Source organism: Phoxinus phoxinus (genome assembly GCF_949152265.1).
Source record: "Phoxinus phoxinus genome assembly, chromosome: 16".
Taxonomy (NCBI): domain Eukaryota; kingdom Metazoa; phylum Chordata; class Actinopteri; order Cypriniformes; family Leuciscidae; genus Phoxinus; species Phoxinus phoxinus.
The window spans coordinates 22,063,225-22,077,157 of record NC_136891.1 but is presented as its reverse complement, the minus strand read 5'-3'; the positions used below and the strand labels follow the sequence as shown (position 1 = coordinate 22,077,157).

The 13,933-nt window shown below is 41.9% G+C and overlaps 1 protein-coding gene across 1 annotated transcript in view; it reads left to right on the top strand.

Moving 5' to 3' along the window:
• The window catches only part of LOC306983770 (uncharacterized protein C14orf132), a 28,958-nt gene extending 26,021 nt beyond the window's left edge, over nt 1–2,937 (top strand). The window contains exon 2 of the mRNA XM_079584438.1: nt 46–2,937. Within this exon, the coding sequence (XP_079440564.1) occupies nt 46–276 (231 nt within the window). The 3' untranslated portion in view covers nt 277–2,937. The remainder of the gene's footprint in view (nt 1–45) is intronic.
• Nucleotides 2,938–13,933: the final 10,996 nt, after the last annotated feature.

Sequence of the window (13,933 nt, the reverse complement as noted above, 5' to 3'; positions counted from 1 at the left end):
GGTTGTGTGGTCATCCGTCTTACCTTATCTCTTCTCCATCATCAGATCCCTGTGATGACAGGAGCCTTCATGGACTCATCGCCTCACGATGACTACAGCACGGATCACTCTCTCTTCAACTCCTCTGCTAGCGTCCACGCCGCCGCTCTGGCAGCTCACAACCAACAGGAGGAGCAACAGTCCATGTCCCGAGATGCCATATGGCTGTGGATCGCCATCACCGCCACCATCGGGAACATTATAGTGGTGGGCGTTGTTTATGCCTTCACGTTCTGACCTCTAGAATGAAACCAACTGAACTTTGGAGATAAATTCATCCCCAAATACAGGGTGCCGGGGCCCTCATCAGACGAACAGTGTGTGCAATCATTCCAGAAAAAAATGTACACGTTGTTAGTTGTTTATTTTCTATTCAGAACAGTATTTAGAAGCTCCAGAAATTATTTTGTAATTTTCATGTTGAAAACTTTTTAACTAGATTGTTTGATGCTAAACAGTGTAGTGGGAAATCCGCTGTTTTTTTTTTTTTTCTGAGTGACTAATACTGCCAGAATTTGCCAAATAATTTGTGTGTGTTTTTTGCTTTTAGTGTGGAATAAGAAATGCTTTATTACGCTTTAAATGTCTAGAGGGCAAACGCTACTCCCTGGAAGTCATCCAGCATCCTTTTTAGAGCAGTGATGAGGAAGTTGAAATGAATCCCCAAAACCTAATCTAGAAAAGTAACCATAAAATAGTGTAAAAGTAGGAAGTGGTGAATGTAAGTGCCCAGAACAGGAAACTAAACCCATTTTTTATACTATTAAAATATTTTAACCTTTGTCTGAAACCATTTCTTTTTTACACTTTGGTTTATTTTTTTATGTATTATTTAATTTTTTGACCCCAGGATACATAAATTTGGAGAAAATCTCCTCACTTAAATCTGCACATAGTACAATTACCAATTTTAGTTTATGGAAGGTACAGTTCATCATTTAAGAAACACACCACACAATGATTTTAATTAAAACCTGCATTCCAGTAAATGATTTCATACAGATAAATCAGCCCGTCCCCTTAGTTGAGGATGACAAGTGCAGTTTGTATTTGGTAGAGGTCAAAGCTTTGCTTTTAATGAGCTCAGCATAAAAAGGTGGTTGCTATGGTGACTGTTTCATGCTGTCTGGGAGAAAGTGGCTATGGCTTCTTATCCCACCATCATACACCTGCAAACATCTTTACTGCCCGCTTGCACAAAGCAACTGTCCAAACAAACACGCATATAAAGACATTTTATTAATGCATAATTATGCTAATAACTTTCCTATTGCTCATTATTATTATATATTTTTTAAAATAGTCTTTTTATAGCGTTTCAAAGCCTTAATGAAGCATATGACTGGACCAACAATCCCTACTGAAAAGGAATTAATTGACTGCTCTAGTTTTGCTGATGCTGGCTAGTTGACCAACATGGTCTTTCAAGGGAGGATCGTTTACTAGCCTACTGTAGTTTAGGAACAGCAAACACACTCTTTTTTCTTTTTTTTATGAATCAATTCTCTTTTAATTCTGATCACGCAACTGCCAATTGTTTATGAGACTAAGTCTTTAGATTACCTTAAATGTCTCCAACTGAAAAAGGTTTAGAAAGTTATACCATACCAGTTGAATTTTACAAACCAGTCCGAACTTCAGCTTTTTCACTGTAAAAACTCGCTGTAAAAACGATTTCTAATTGAGTCATTATTGACCGGACAGTTTTCAGACTGTGACGGTCACAGTATTGATCTGATCAACAGACTTTAGACCTACGGTTCACTTGGATGAAATGGAGTGGGACCAAGCCAAGATGATCATCTATCATCTTTTCTGCAATGGATTGCACTAGGAGATGAAGTTGAGTATATGTTGAACAGGAAAATGGCCTTCACTTTAACATTGACTTATGGACTGGATTTTTCCATTTGTAAAAATACTTTGCAGATAAACTGTAACTGCCACACTGTAGTTTGATTAAGAGTTGATTGTTAATTATGGTGTATAATACGATCTAATTGGAGAGAAGATTGAAATGTCCTTCAAAGTCTCTTTTCCATTAAGTGAATAATCTGCAGTTTGCTGGTACCAATGCAGTTCCTAATAGAGGAACATCTGTTATTTAGACCAGCTCAAATCACAATCCCCTAACAACAGTAAACCTTAATTTAGAAGTGTGATGCAAAGTAACAAACAATTTTCCGCTCAGCAAAAACAATGTAGATATTAAGATTTTTAGTAAAAGTTATGTCTGTTGATGTTGAGTGGTCTTTATATAGAGACCTGATATATATCATGGCAAATGAACACTGGTGTGTTCAGCTAAATTCTGCTTCACCTGCACTGCAATGTGTTTCTTTTTGTATTGAAAAACCACTGTTGAATTAAACGAGTCATTGAACACTAGATGTGCGCCTGTCATATACTTATGATAACAAATGTGCTCATCTTTTCTGAAAATTAACTACGCAAAACCTTGACACGTTCACCTCAATAATCTAGTTGTCATTAATAGAATACATGTGAGTGCCCATGTTTACAATCAATAATCAATTATTATTTTGGAATCAGCAGCTTGGTCCACACAGAAACTGTAAAGGAAAAGGAAGTGAAAACAATCATGGAGAACATTTTAGAGTTATCAAGCGTAGCGTTAGTTCTGGCAGGTCACGTTAGTCAGCTGACTCTCACCTGATTCAGATCAACCTATAGGAATACGACGCCTATCACCATATAAGCTCCTTCAGTATTATCAGCAGATATCGCATTTCTCAGGAGCGAATTGCCCTCCTCTATCCCCAGATCCTCTTCTCATCCAGTCAGGATTTGTCAGGATTGTCAGGATTCCCCTTCAATCAGAATAAATTCTCGAATTATGTTGTACTTTAAAATCTTGAATTAAATATATCTGCATACATTCATGTTGGTTCTGTTCTGTTTACCCCAAGGGGGGTTATTGCTGCTCTCCCTGCTGTTATCCAACGGAACCATACCGCCAATCCAAATTGTTTGCTAATTGTCAATCATATTTGACGATAGTGGTCCTGACAGAAATGTATTTAACCCAGTTCGCTGAGATAGGGATGAGACATGGTGTTGAAGCTATGGGAATTTGTCTGCGGAATCGGTGTCTGACGGTGTCCATCTTATTAACTGATGGCAGTCCTATGACATCACATTGAGCACCGTTCATATACACTTCATTACATGTCTGAATTTAATTTAATTGAATACATTACGACTTTGAATTGTCTGAAGAAAGACACACAGGCATGCCCAAAGCATGGCAACGTGACACAGCATCTCGTTCCCATCTCAGGGTACTAGGTAACATATGTAACCATAAGACGTTCCATTTCAAGGGAACTCAACGCTGCATTATGGTGTTGACGCTATGGGAACATTAATACCCACAACACCATGCTGAACAAATGCCTTCTAATACATAATCCATGGTATTCCTTCCATCTTAAGCTGAAGCAGGCAACAAATGGGATAACAGTGCACATCCTCTCTCTGTCATATCAGCCTACTAGTCCCCTGGCCTCAGCCAAAGACAACTGTAAAGCTCTTAGAGAGCAGCCCTACCAAAGGGAGTGTGTGAGGTAACACCTCTGCAGTAAAATTCCCAGACTTAATGTGATGGAGAGGGTGACAGATGAAAGAATCCATCACCAACTGCGATTTGGTCTACCCCCACTAGCTCCTCATATGCGGGGCCAGCAGAGGAGGCGGACTAACATCTGCCTCAACTCCCTCCATAGAACTAGATAGACACAGCCAATAAAATGTCTCAGCCAGATCAGAAGAGGCCGAGTGGGCTTTCTAACCCGGCATGAGAGCAATGGAGCTAGCGGGAGGAGGAGCATGAAGAAGGGCAACTCCCTTGTCAAATTCCTCTGCCAGCTCCATCTACGATACCCACAATCGAAGGCACCGCGGCGCCAAAATCGCGAGGTGCAAACGCTTGACTCCCATTGTCAACTTATTACAGTGAGTGCATCCAGCTCCCTAGAGAGACAAACGCACCTGCTTCGGTCCTAAACAAATAAGCATGTGGGAACTTCCTGAACTGTTTAGAGCTTGCCATACTGTTTTCTTTTCAAAACAATCGATAATTAACTTGGACAATCTCTTTTTTTTCACATGACACACAAAGCGTCTTCCTGAAGACAACAAAGTTGACGACATGTAATGTAGGCGCCCTTTTATATGCACGGGCGTCTCATTTAGTACATCACAGGACATGTGTAAATGCACCAATTGATTGGCAGATGGCAGCCCTATGACGTCACATGGAGCGCCCCAGAGTATAAAAGGGTTCCTGCCTTAGACATCATCAGCTTTTTGTCTAAAGGAGACTCGCAGGCATGCCTGAAGCATGGCAATGAGACACAGCATCTCTCTCAGGGAACCAGGGTTATATTCATAACCTTTGACGTTCCCTTCGATGGAACTCAACAATGCGTCATAGCGTTGATGCTTTTGGAACGTCAATACCCACTTCGCCATGATAAACAAGTGTCTCCATACTCCTCACAAACCTTTAGAAAACGTTTTACATATATTCTCTATGAATAACACTGTCACCTCTAAGCCAAACTGGAGGGGCGACAGATGAGGTTTGGGGTTATTGCCCAGTCTTTCTAATCTGTACAAGCCTATGGTATATAAACGTTTCCCTCATTATCACCCCCAGATCCAAACTGGAGGGGCGACAGATGAGGTAGTGGAAGGCCAGTGGTGGTATTGCCCAGTTAACCGAACCTGTACCAGCCTTAAAGGCATAGCTCAGGGGAGCAGAGGCCTCAGCAATATCAAACCTCTAGAGCAGGGTTCCTCAAATTCGATCCTGGAGGGCCACTGTCCTGCAGAGTTTAGCTCCAACACTGATCAAACACACCTGAACAAGCAAATCAATGTCTTCAGGATCACTAGAAACTCACAGCTAGGTGTGTTGGATCAGGGTTGGAGCTAAACTGTGCAGGAGAGTGGCCCTCCAGGACCGAGTTTGAGAAACCCTGCTCTAGAGCAAGTGGAGGCATCTTAAAGACAGCTTACCAAGGAGGCTCACAGGGAGTCGTCACACTTGAAATCACTGTTTAGACAGAGCTCTGGGGAGCAGAGTCCTCAGCATGACAATCCTCTAGTGTGAAAGGAAGCCTGTCTAAGCTCTACCCTATAGACAGCTTACAGGCTCACCAATTTATATACCCTCAATCCCCGCGATCCACCACACTGCAAATGCAAGGTGCAGATGCTCGATTCTGATCCCTCAAGAAAAGAATCAAGCCAGAGCAGAGCTTCCCCACCATGACTTATCGGTGTGCGTGCATACAGCTCCCTCAAGAGCTGACAGCACACACTCTGCTGTCCAGCATACATTGACATCTTCACACACACTTAGTCAAACAGCTCCTGAGGACAAAGAGCTAATGACTTCTAAGGCAGGCTCCCTTTTATACTCTCGGCTGCTCCATGTGACTTCATAGGGCTGCCATCTGCCAATCAATTGGCGAGTTTCCACACATGCTTCTGACACCGGTCCCAAAGCGCCAACACTATGACGCAGCGTTGAGTTCCCTCAAAAGGAAACTCAATTATGAAGAGAACTAATATATTATAAATTTTGACTAACATCATGTGTGAGGACCTCAGAGAAAAAAAAGGTTATGAAACCTGAAAAAGCTTTAGTGTCCATCTGCTTGTTGTGACATAAGTCACAAGTATAAGTAAGGAATACTGTTTCTGTGTCCAAGCCTCCACTCGTTTCACCTGAGGATACTATTTTATCAGCCATTTATGAGCACTGCTTATTCAAATCACACATTTAATATAAGCTTGTAAAAACTCACGTTGAACACTGCAGCTCACACTGTCATAGGCCAGTCGCCATATATTTTAACAATTCATAAAAGATGAATTACTGTCTGGCCATAGGATTTCATTATGGAGATAAAGGTTAGGATCATGCTTTTTCAGTAGATTTAAAGCACACCATTTGTTGACTGCTTTTGGCATCTAAACTGTATAAACATTTAAGCATGGTGGTGTAAATGTCAAGATCTAGCTGTGTTTCTTCCTCTGTGCCTCGATGACTACAGATATTTACGGAAATTATGAATTCTGAGGTATAGTTCTGGAAGAGTGGACAAAAGCCCTCAAAACAGATGTCAGAGACTGATTAGTGGCTATGGGAGATGTTTACACCACATTATTGTTGCTAATGGAGGAAATCACAAGCTGTTTACTGATATGCATATTTTTGCACACATTAAATTTGAGTTTGAAAAAATATATAGGGTATTGAAGGCAATATTATAGGCTATCAGAATATTTTTGATCTGTTTTACTTGAACTTGATAGCAGTTTGTGTTTTGTGTGTTTAAGTGTAATGTATTGTGTGTGTGTGTGTGTGTGTGTGTGTGTGTGTGTGTGTGTGTGTGTGTGTGTGTGTGTGTGTGTGTGTGTGTGTGTGTGTGTGTGTGTGTTTAAGTGTAATGTATATTACATTTTAGTTATTTTATATCATCCTTATGCATTTCTGTTAGTTGTTTAAGTTATGTCGATACCTGTGCTTATGTCTTTGAAGCCAAAGTCAAACAACTATAACTACTAACAAACTAACTACTAACTAACTTGTTTTACACAACAAAGGATGTTAAAACCATTGCCTTTTTTGTTGCTTGCATTGACATGCCTGGGAAATAAAGTGAGAGATCACTGCAGCTTGATTCTCTTAGATCAAAGTATGATGATGAAGCCTAGTTCTGTCATCAAACCCAATAAACACTCTCCCGCTTGTCAGAAATTAGAGTTAAATTGACAAGAACAAGTATTGTGCCAATCATAGAATAATTTAACACTTGAAATATATCAAAAGCTTTGTGAAGCTACAGCAATCTACTTATTCTGGAGACCAAACATATGGATATATTTTTTTCTTATTCTCTAGAGGAAACAGTGAGCCTGCAAAATCCCAGTATCCAACCTGTTTCCTTTGATTTGATACATATACGATGAGCCTTTCAGCCTGTTCCCACAAACCCTCATCTGTGTTGACTCGGACTGAGGCAGGCTCCCCAGAGACATCTGCTGTTTCAGAGCTCATGCTTTACAGACGCCTCAATGGTGCTCAGAGCGACACTTAACATAACTCTCACGTCTCTTTCAATGTCTCCCACGAACACTCAGTTCTGATTTCAGTCGACCCAAATATGACTACCCCAAAAGCTTTTACTCGTGCTCTTAGTATTTATTTGAACACACACACACACTCTTACTCTCTCTCTCTCTCTCTCTCTCTCTCTCTCTCTCTCTCTCTCTCTCTCTCTCTCTCTCTCTCTCTCTCTCTCTCTCTCTCTCTCTCTCTCTCTCTCTCTCTCTCTCTCTCTCTCTCTCTCTCTCTCTCTATACTCCTGCAATAAGGAAACTTAAATAGTAGGAATAATTATAAATATATTAAAGGAATTATAAATATAACTATTTTTGATTCTTTATTATAAAATATTATATCATAAACATATCATACATAAAGTGTTATGTTATAATAAATTAATATAAATAATACAGCAGATGTCATTCATAAGCTGTGCATATGGGGGAAATAATCCATTAATAAGTTTTTACCTATGCTTTTATCTAATTTGTAGATTGTAGAATTAAGTGACCTTACAATATATTTTATTTCAGAGTAACATAATGTTGTTTTGCATAGATTACATGCACATCTAGGCCCATATTAAGTGTTAAGTGTTTTTAAAGGTCATGGGACTAAACCACTTGGCTTTATTCAAACATTTTGCTATGCATAATTAATTTAAATCTTGGGGGGAAAAAATGTATCTTGTAACATCCTTTTGTACAGTTAATTTTGTATTATGATGCATGAGCATACAAGCATGGAGCAAGAACAATGCAATGCTTTTAGAGCAGTTTCAATCTTATGGGGATGAAATTTCTGCTTCTGACACTGCATGTTTATTTGACAATGAAAATAACAGTGTCGGGGAGGTTTACAACAAGGATGGACTGGACACATAGGAAACACCAGGGCTATTGTTAATATGTTCCATATAGATCAGTTAGATAACATCCAAATAGTTTATAAGGAATTACGTACAGCCAGATTTATCAAAATAAATCAGTCAGAGTGATCAGGACAGGTTTTTTTTATCATCCGAAAGGGGTTTGTTTTGTGATAATGGCTATAGCTGGCTATACATTATCCCACTTGTTACATGGCTTCTTATATCAATCACTTACTTTTAATATTACTCTGCAATAAAAAAAAAACTACTTAAACTACTTTTATGTACTACCCAAATGTCCTATTTGTCTGCCACACCCAGCGGTGAGTACCATCCAACTACCTCCCCTGTTAGCATCTTTAACTCGCACAACTGATCCCTCAAGAAAACTGCCTCCTTAACTGCCTCCAAACACTCTGTTTCAGTACAAGCCCTCATAGACATTGGATCAGCTGGAAATTTAGTTTCACTTGAACTCCTCCACAAAATGCAACTCCGTAAGAAAACCTGTTCACATAAGATTAATCTACTCTATCCTGGGAACACAGCTGGGCCTTGGCTGCATCAAACACTGCATACTAACTGACACTCCGCATCGGCTGCCTTCATCAGGAGAAAATCTTGTTTCTGGTGCTAGAGGGTTCCACTGCGGAAATCATCTTGGGACGCCCGTGGATGACTCAACACTCTCCAAAAGTGAACTGGAACACCGGGGAAATAACTCAGTGGAGTGAGTATTGCCTCCAGACACACCTTCGTCTACCACAATCGTCGCACTCAACTCCACTACCATAGAGAGTCCAGAGTCCACCACCAAATTCCCCACGATTACGGGGCGTTCCAAGATGTGTTCAGTAAGCAGTTGGCAACGGAATTACCACCCCATGGGACTGCACCATCGACCTGCTGCCTGGGGCTACCTTACCTAAAGGTAAAATCTATCCTTTGTCCATCCCGGAGCAAAATGCCATGGAAGAATACATCAAGGAGGCACTCAAGCAGAAGTTCATTCAACAATCAACTTCCCCTACCGTTTCCATCTTCTTTTTCATTGGCAAGAAGGACGGAGGCTTGAGACCGTGTGTCGACTAGCGTACTCTAAATGCCCAGACAGTCAAATTCCACTATCCACTTCCTATAGTCCCATCTTCCCTGGAGCAGTTGCGGGGAGCTCACATATTCACTAAGCTGGACCTGCGGAGCACATACAACCTCATTCGGATGAGTGGAAAACTTCATTCATAACACCTGCAGGACACTATGAATATTGCATTATGCTTTATGGCCTGTCGAACTCACCCTCCATATTCCAAGCCATCATGATCTAGGTGTTCCGGGAGTTTCTCCATCACTTCATCATTATATACATCAATGACATACTCATCTACTACCGGAACCTGGCCGAGCATCCTCTAGAAACTGAGAGAATACCACCTCTATCTCAACTTCCACCGTGACACCATCCAATTGGCTAATTGCAAATGGATGCCACCCGCAGTTGGCCACAACCCACCACCATCAAAGATCTGCAACGTTTCCTTGGTTTTGCCCACTTCTATAGTTGATTCATCTCCAACTACAGCTCCATCAGTTCACCACTCACCTCTCTTCTGAAAGACCAGCCCAAGTCTCTGTCCTGGAATCCCATTGCCATGAAAGCCTTTCAACAATTAAAATAAGCCTTCTGTTCTGTGCCACCCCTGGTCCATCTAAAACTGCCATTCATCGTGGAAGTAGATGTCGGGGTTGGAGCCGTACTATCTCAGTGGCAGGGTGATCACCCAGTCCTCCATCCGTGTGCCTTCTCCAAGAAACTGTCCCCGGCGGAGCGGAACTACGACATTGGAAACCATGAGCTGTTGGCAATCAAACTCGCCTTGGATGAATGGATACACTGGCTGATTGAATCCCCGATAGGCACGTTGGACATTGTTCTTTACCCAATTTAAAGGGATAGTTCACTTTAAAATGAAAATTATGTCATCATATACTCACCCTCAAGGTGTTTCAAACCTGTATGAATTTATTTCTTTTGCTGAACACAAAGGAAGATATTTTGAAGAATGTCAGTAACCAAACACTTAACTGGTCCCATTGACTTCCATAGTATTTTTTTTTTTTCCTACTATGGAAGTCAATGGGGCTAGTTAACTGTTTGGTTACTGACATTCTTCAAAATATCTTCCTTTGTGTTCAGCAGAAGAAATAAATTCTTACAGGTTTGAAACACCTTGAGGGTGAGTATGTGATGACAGAATTTTCATTTTAAAGTGAACTATCCCTTTAATTTCATCATCACTTACCGCCCAGGGGACAATAATCTCTGTGCCGATGCCCTCTCATGCCTGTACCACCCTGAACAGGAACTTTCTGCACCGGAACCAATACTCCCTCCAGCCATAGTCGTAAGTACCATCCAATGGTCTCTGGATGACCAGATTGCCGAAGCCACACGCTCTGAACCTGCTCCGCCGGGATGTCATGAGGGACAGGTTTTGTACCATCTGCCCTGCGTCTATCTCTTATGGGCTCATTTCATACATCTCCGGGCTCTGGACACCCAGGCAGGTTCCTGCCTGGTAAACTGGTTCCACTACCCATTCCCAACCATCCATGGTCTCATCTTGACATTGACTTTGCCACTAATCTTCCTCCATTGGAATCATCCTCCATCAGAATCATACATATGCATTCTGGTAGTCGTGGACAGATTATCTAAAGCACGGGTGGGGAACGTTGGTCCAGGAGGGCCATTGTCCTGCAGAGTTTAGCTCCAACCCTGAAAAAAACTCACCTGATTGTAGCCTTAGTGATCCTGAAGACATTGATTAGCTTGTTCAGGTGTGTTTTATTAGGGTTGGAACAAAACTCTGCAGGAGAGTGGCCCTCCAGGACCAACGTTCCCCGCCCCTGATCTAAAGCCTGCAAGCTTATTCCTTTGAAGGGGATACCCACAGCATTAGAGACTGCAGAATCACAATTCCATCATGTCTTCCGTCACTTCAGACTACCAGAAGATATTGTATTGGGACCGTGGGCCCCAGTTCATATCCAAGTCTGGTGTTCCTTCCTCCAACTACTGGGTATTTCTATCAGCCTCTCATCCGGATATAACCAACAGACCAACAACCAGACTGAAACAAAGATCCAGGAGATCAGGAGATACCAGTGGTCTTACTGCCATCAACACCATCACGAATGGAGTTGTTTCCTACCCTGGGCCGAGTATGCACACAACTCTCTGTCAATCCACCACCGGGTTATTAAACCCCTGTGAGTGCATACTCGGCTACCAGCCTCCCCTGTTTCCCTGGTCAGGGGAGCCATCAGAAGTCCCAGCTGTCAACTACTGGTTTCAGGAGAGCGAGAGGATATGCGACTCAGCTCACATCCATATCCAGCGCACAGTACGGAGACACAAGAGCCAGTCTAATGGACGAAGATCTGCCACTTCCATTTACCATCCGGCAAAAAAGGTCTGGCTCTCAACCAGGAACATCCATCTTCTTATGCCATGTCGAAAGCTGATTCACCCCTACATAGGTCCATCCTTACTGGCATACTTCCACATCAATCATCCGAACCATCCGGCTACCAGAGGTCGATGCCGTCCCCGTTCAGGAGCCGCCTGGAAGGAAGGGGAGGGACGGGAGACGGGGGGTACTGTCACGAAGGCTACACCATCATCCACACCAGACCCTTCAGCTCCATCCACTCGTTCAGCCTCACCTGAATATTAATTGCACGCACCTGCACCAGCTCTATAGTACACCGGATATAAGCAGTCACACTTCCATTCACCACTATCTGGTCTTGATGAAACCTACCGTTCAGCTTACCTGATTCCTTACTTGTTTGATCCCCATCGTCATCAGCCTTCGTCGATTGTCTTCTTCAGTTCTGATCATCCATCTTCCAATCATCATCATCTACAAAGAAACAGAGACTGTTACCATTGAGCTAAATATAATCAAGCGATCTGCATACCATCTACTCACCTGTTTGTTTCACCTGTTCTCTGTCACTGACATTAATAAACCTTGTCTACTACATTACCTGTGTTGTATCCTTCTGTCCGCTGACATTAGCTAACATTAGCTAGTTATGTAGCTGTAATTTAACATTTTGCAAGATGGTGCCAATATAATGTTACCAAACATCCTGAAGCCCACACTTCTGAGAGCGGATGAATATCTAAATATGTATTACATCTTTCATTTAAAAACTAAAATAATCACACAACAAAATGAGAAAACAGCAAGGGGGTAATCCATCCGCCGGAAACTGAAGCCTCCCCGGGAGCCGCCATTGTAGCAGAACTTCACCTGCTGTTAGCATTCCATTGACTCCCATTCATTTTGGCATCACTTTGACAGACTTTACATCTGAGGCGTCCAAAGACTCCATTTGTCCATTATTTATTTCTAAAGAAACTCGACAATGTATAAAAGGCTCCATTACCTTGCACCTTACGTTATGGCCCCGTAGAAGCCGTTTTTGTAAAAATAGGCTAACGATTGCGCCATAACCACGCGACTCTTTGTCGCACTGTAGATAAATTACCGTATAGACCGGCGGAGAAGCTCGCAAGCAATCGGGGGGACGTGGAGGCATAAAGTCGGATAAAGTCAAGGGAGTAGCCCACAGAGAGTGGTAAAGTTGATCCTGCTGCTAGCTCATGGACAGCTAATACTCACGCTCTCCGTCTCTGCGAGATTAGGAAGGGAATTATTCAGATTTCTCTCGGCACATCTACTAGAAGACTGAAAACTGTCAGACACGTTGCTCACGTCACCAAGCTCAGTTTGAGCCTGCGCAGTACGCCTGGCGATCAGGAAGTGAGTGCTTCAAATGGGCTTCACTTTTCTCCGTTGAAATCTATGGGGTCGCTGTGTCCGTCTTATATACTGTCTATGGAAAACAACAAGCATTGTTTATAAGCATAAGAATCTGATCATAGCAACGTGGAAAAGTTTGCTCGAGCACTGCTATTTGGCACTATAGTAAAGTCACGTCCCGTTTATTTACATCACTTTATACAATAGATTGCTTAAAAGCAAGCATCTTTACAGTATTAAATGTGGCTTTCTAGGGGTATTTAAGGATCCTAGTTTTGTTTTGGAGGTCTCGTAGGTTTACATTCATCCAAGGTCAAAAAGCACTTACATTTTCAAATATACATTGCAACATAATCTCTGTTCTCACAGTGTCTGAAACGGTTTGATAAAGGATTCAGTCTCTCCAAACTCCTCCTTTCTGAGAGCCTGCTCTACTCTGATTGGTCAGATGGTCCTGTCTTGATTGATCCACTCTGCTCTGATTAATCAAATGGCCCAGTCTGTTGTGATTGGTGTACCCTGCTCTGAATGTGTTTTGATTGGTCAGCCACGGTTTTATCGTATCAATCTAAGCGCGAGTCGTCATCCTTTGGAAGAGCATGCAATTTGGATTTGCTTTCGCAGAGCAGAAAACAGCGTTTTCTCAACACACAAACCAATCTCTTCCAGGCCTCAGCTACATCTACAGTGTTTGACGATGATTCAAAGTAGACGTTTTTTGTAGGCATCGAAAACCATGAATCCCATAGGTGGGACTTATGCAAATTTGTTACAAACCTCGGTAGGTTTGTGCAGGAAGTGAGACTGGAATTACTGACTACTTCTTTTGAGGCAGTTTAGAATCGGTTATTTCAATTGGGAGACAATAACTCCATTCATCCTGCACTTTGGTCTTTGAAACTTTGCAAACCTTTCACACCCACGAGCATCTGTATGATATAAGAAACAGTAAAATAGCAATTAGCAGGTTGACATGAATAAAACTTTAAAATTTACACGTTTCTCTGTGAACATGCAAACAATTTGACCACCAAATTTCACAAT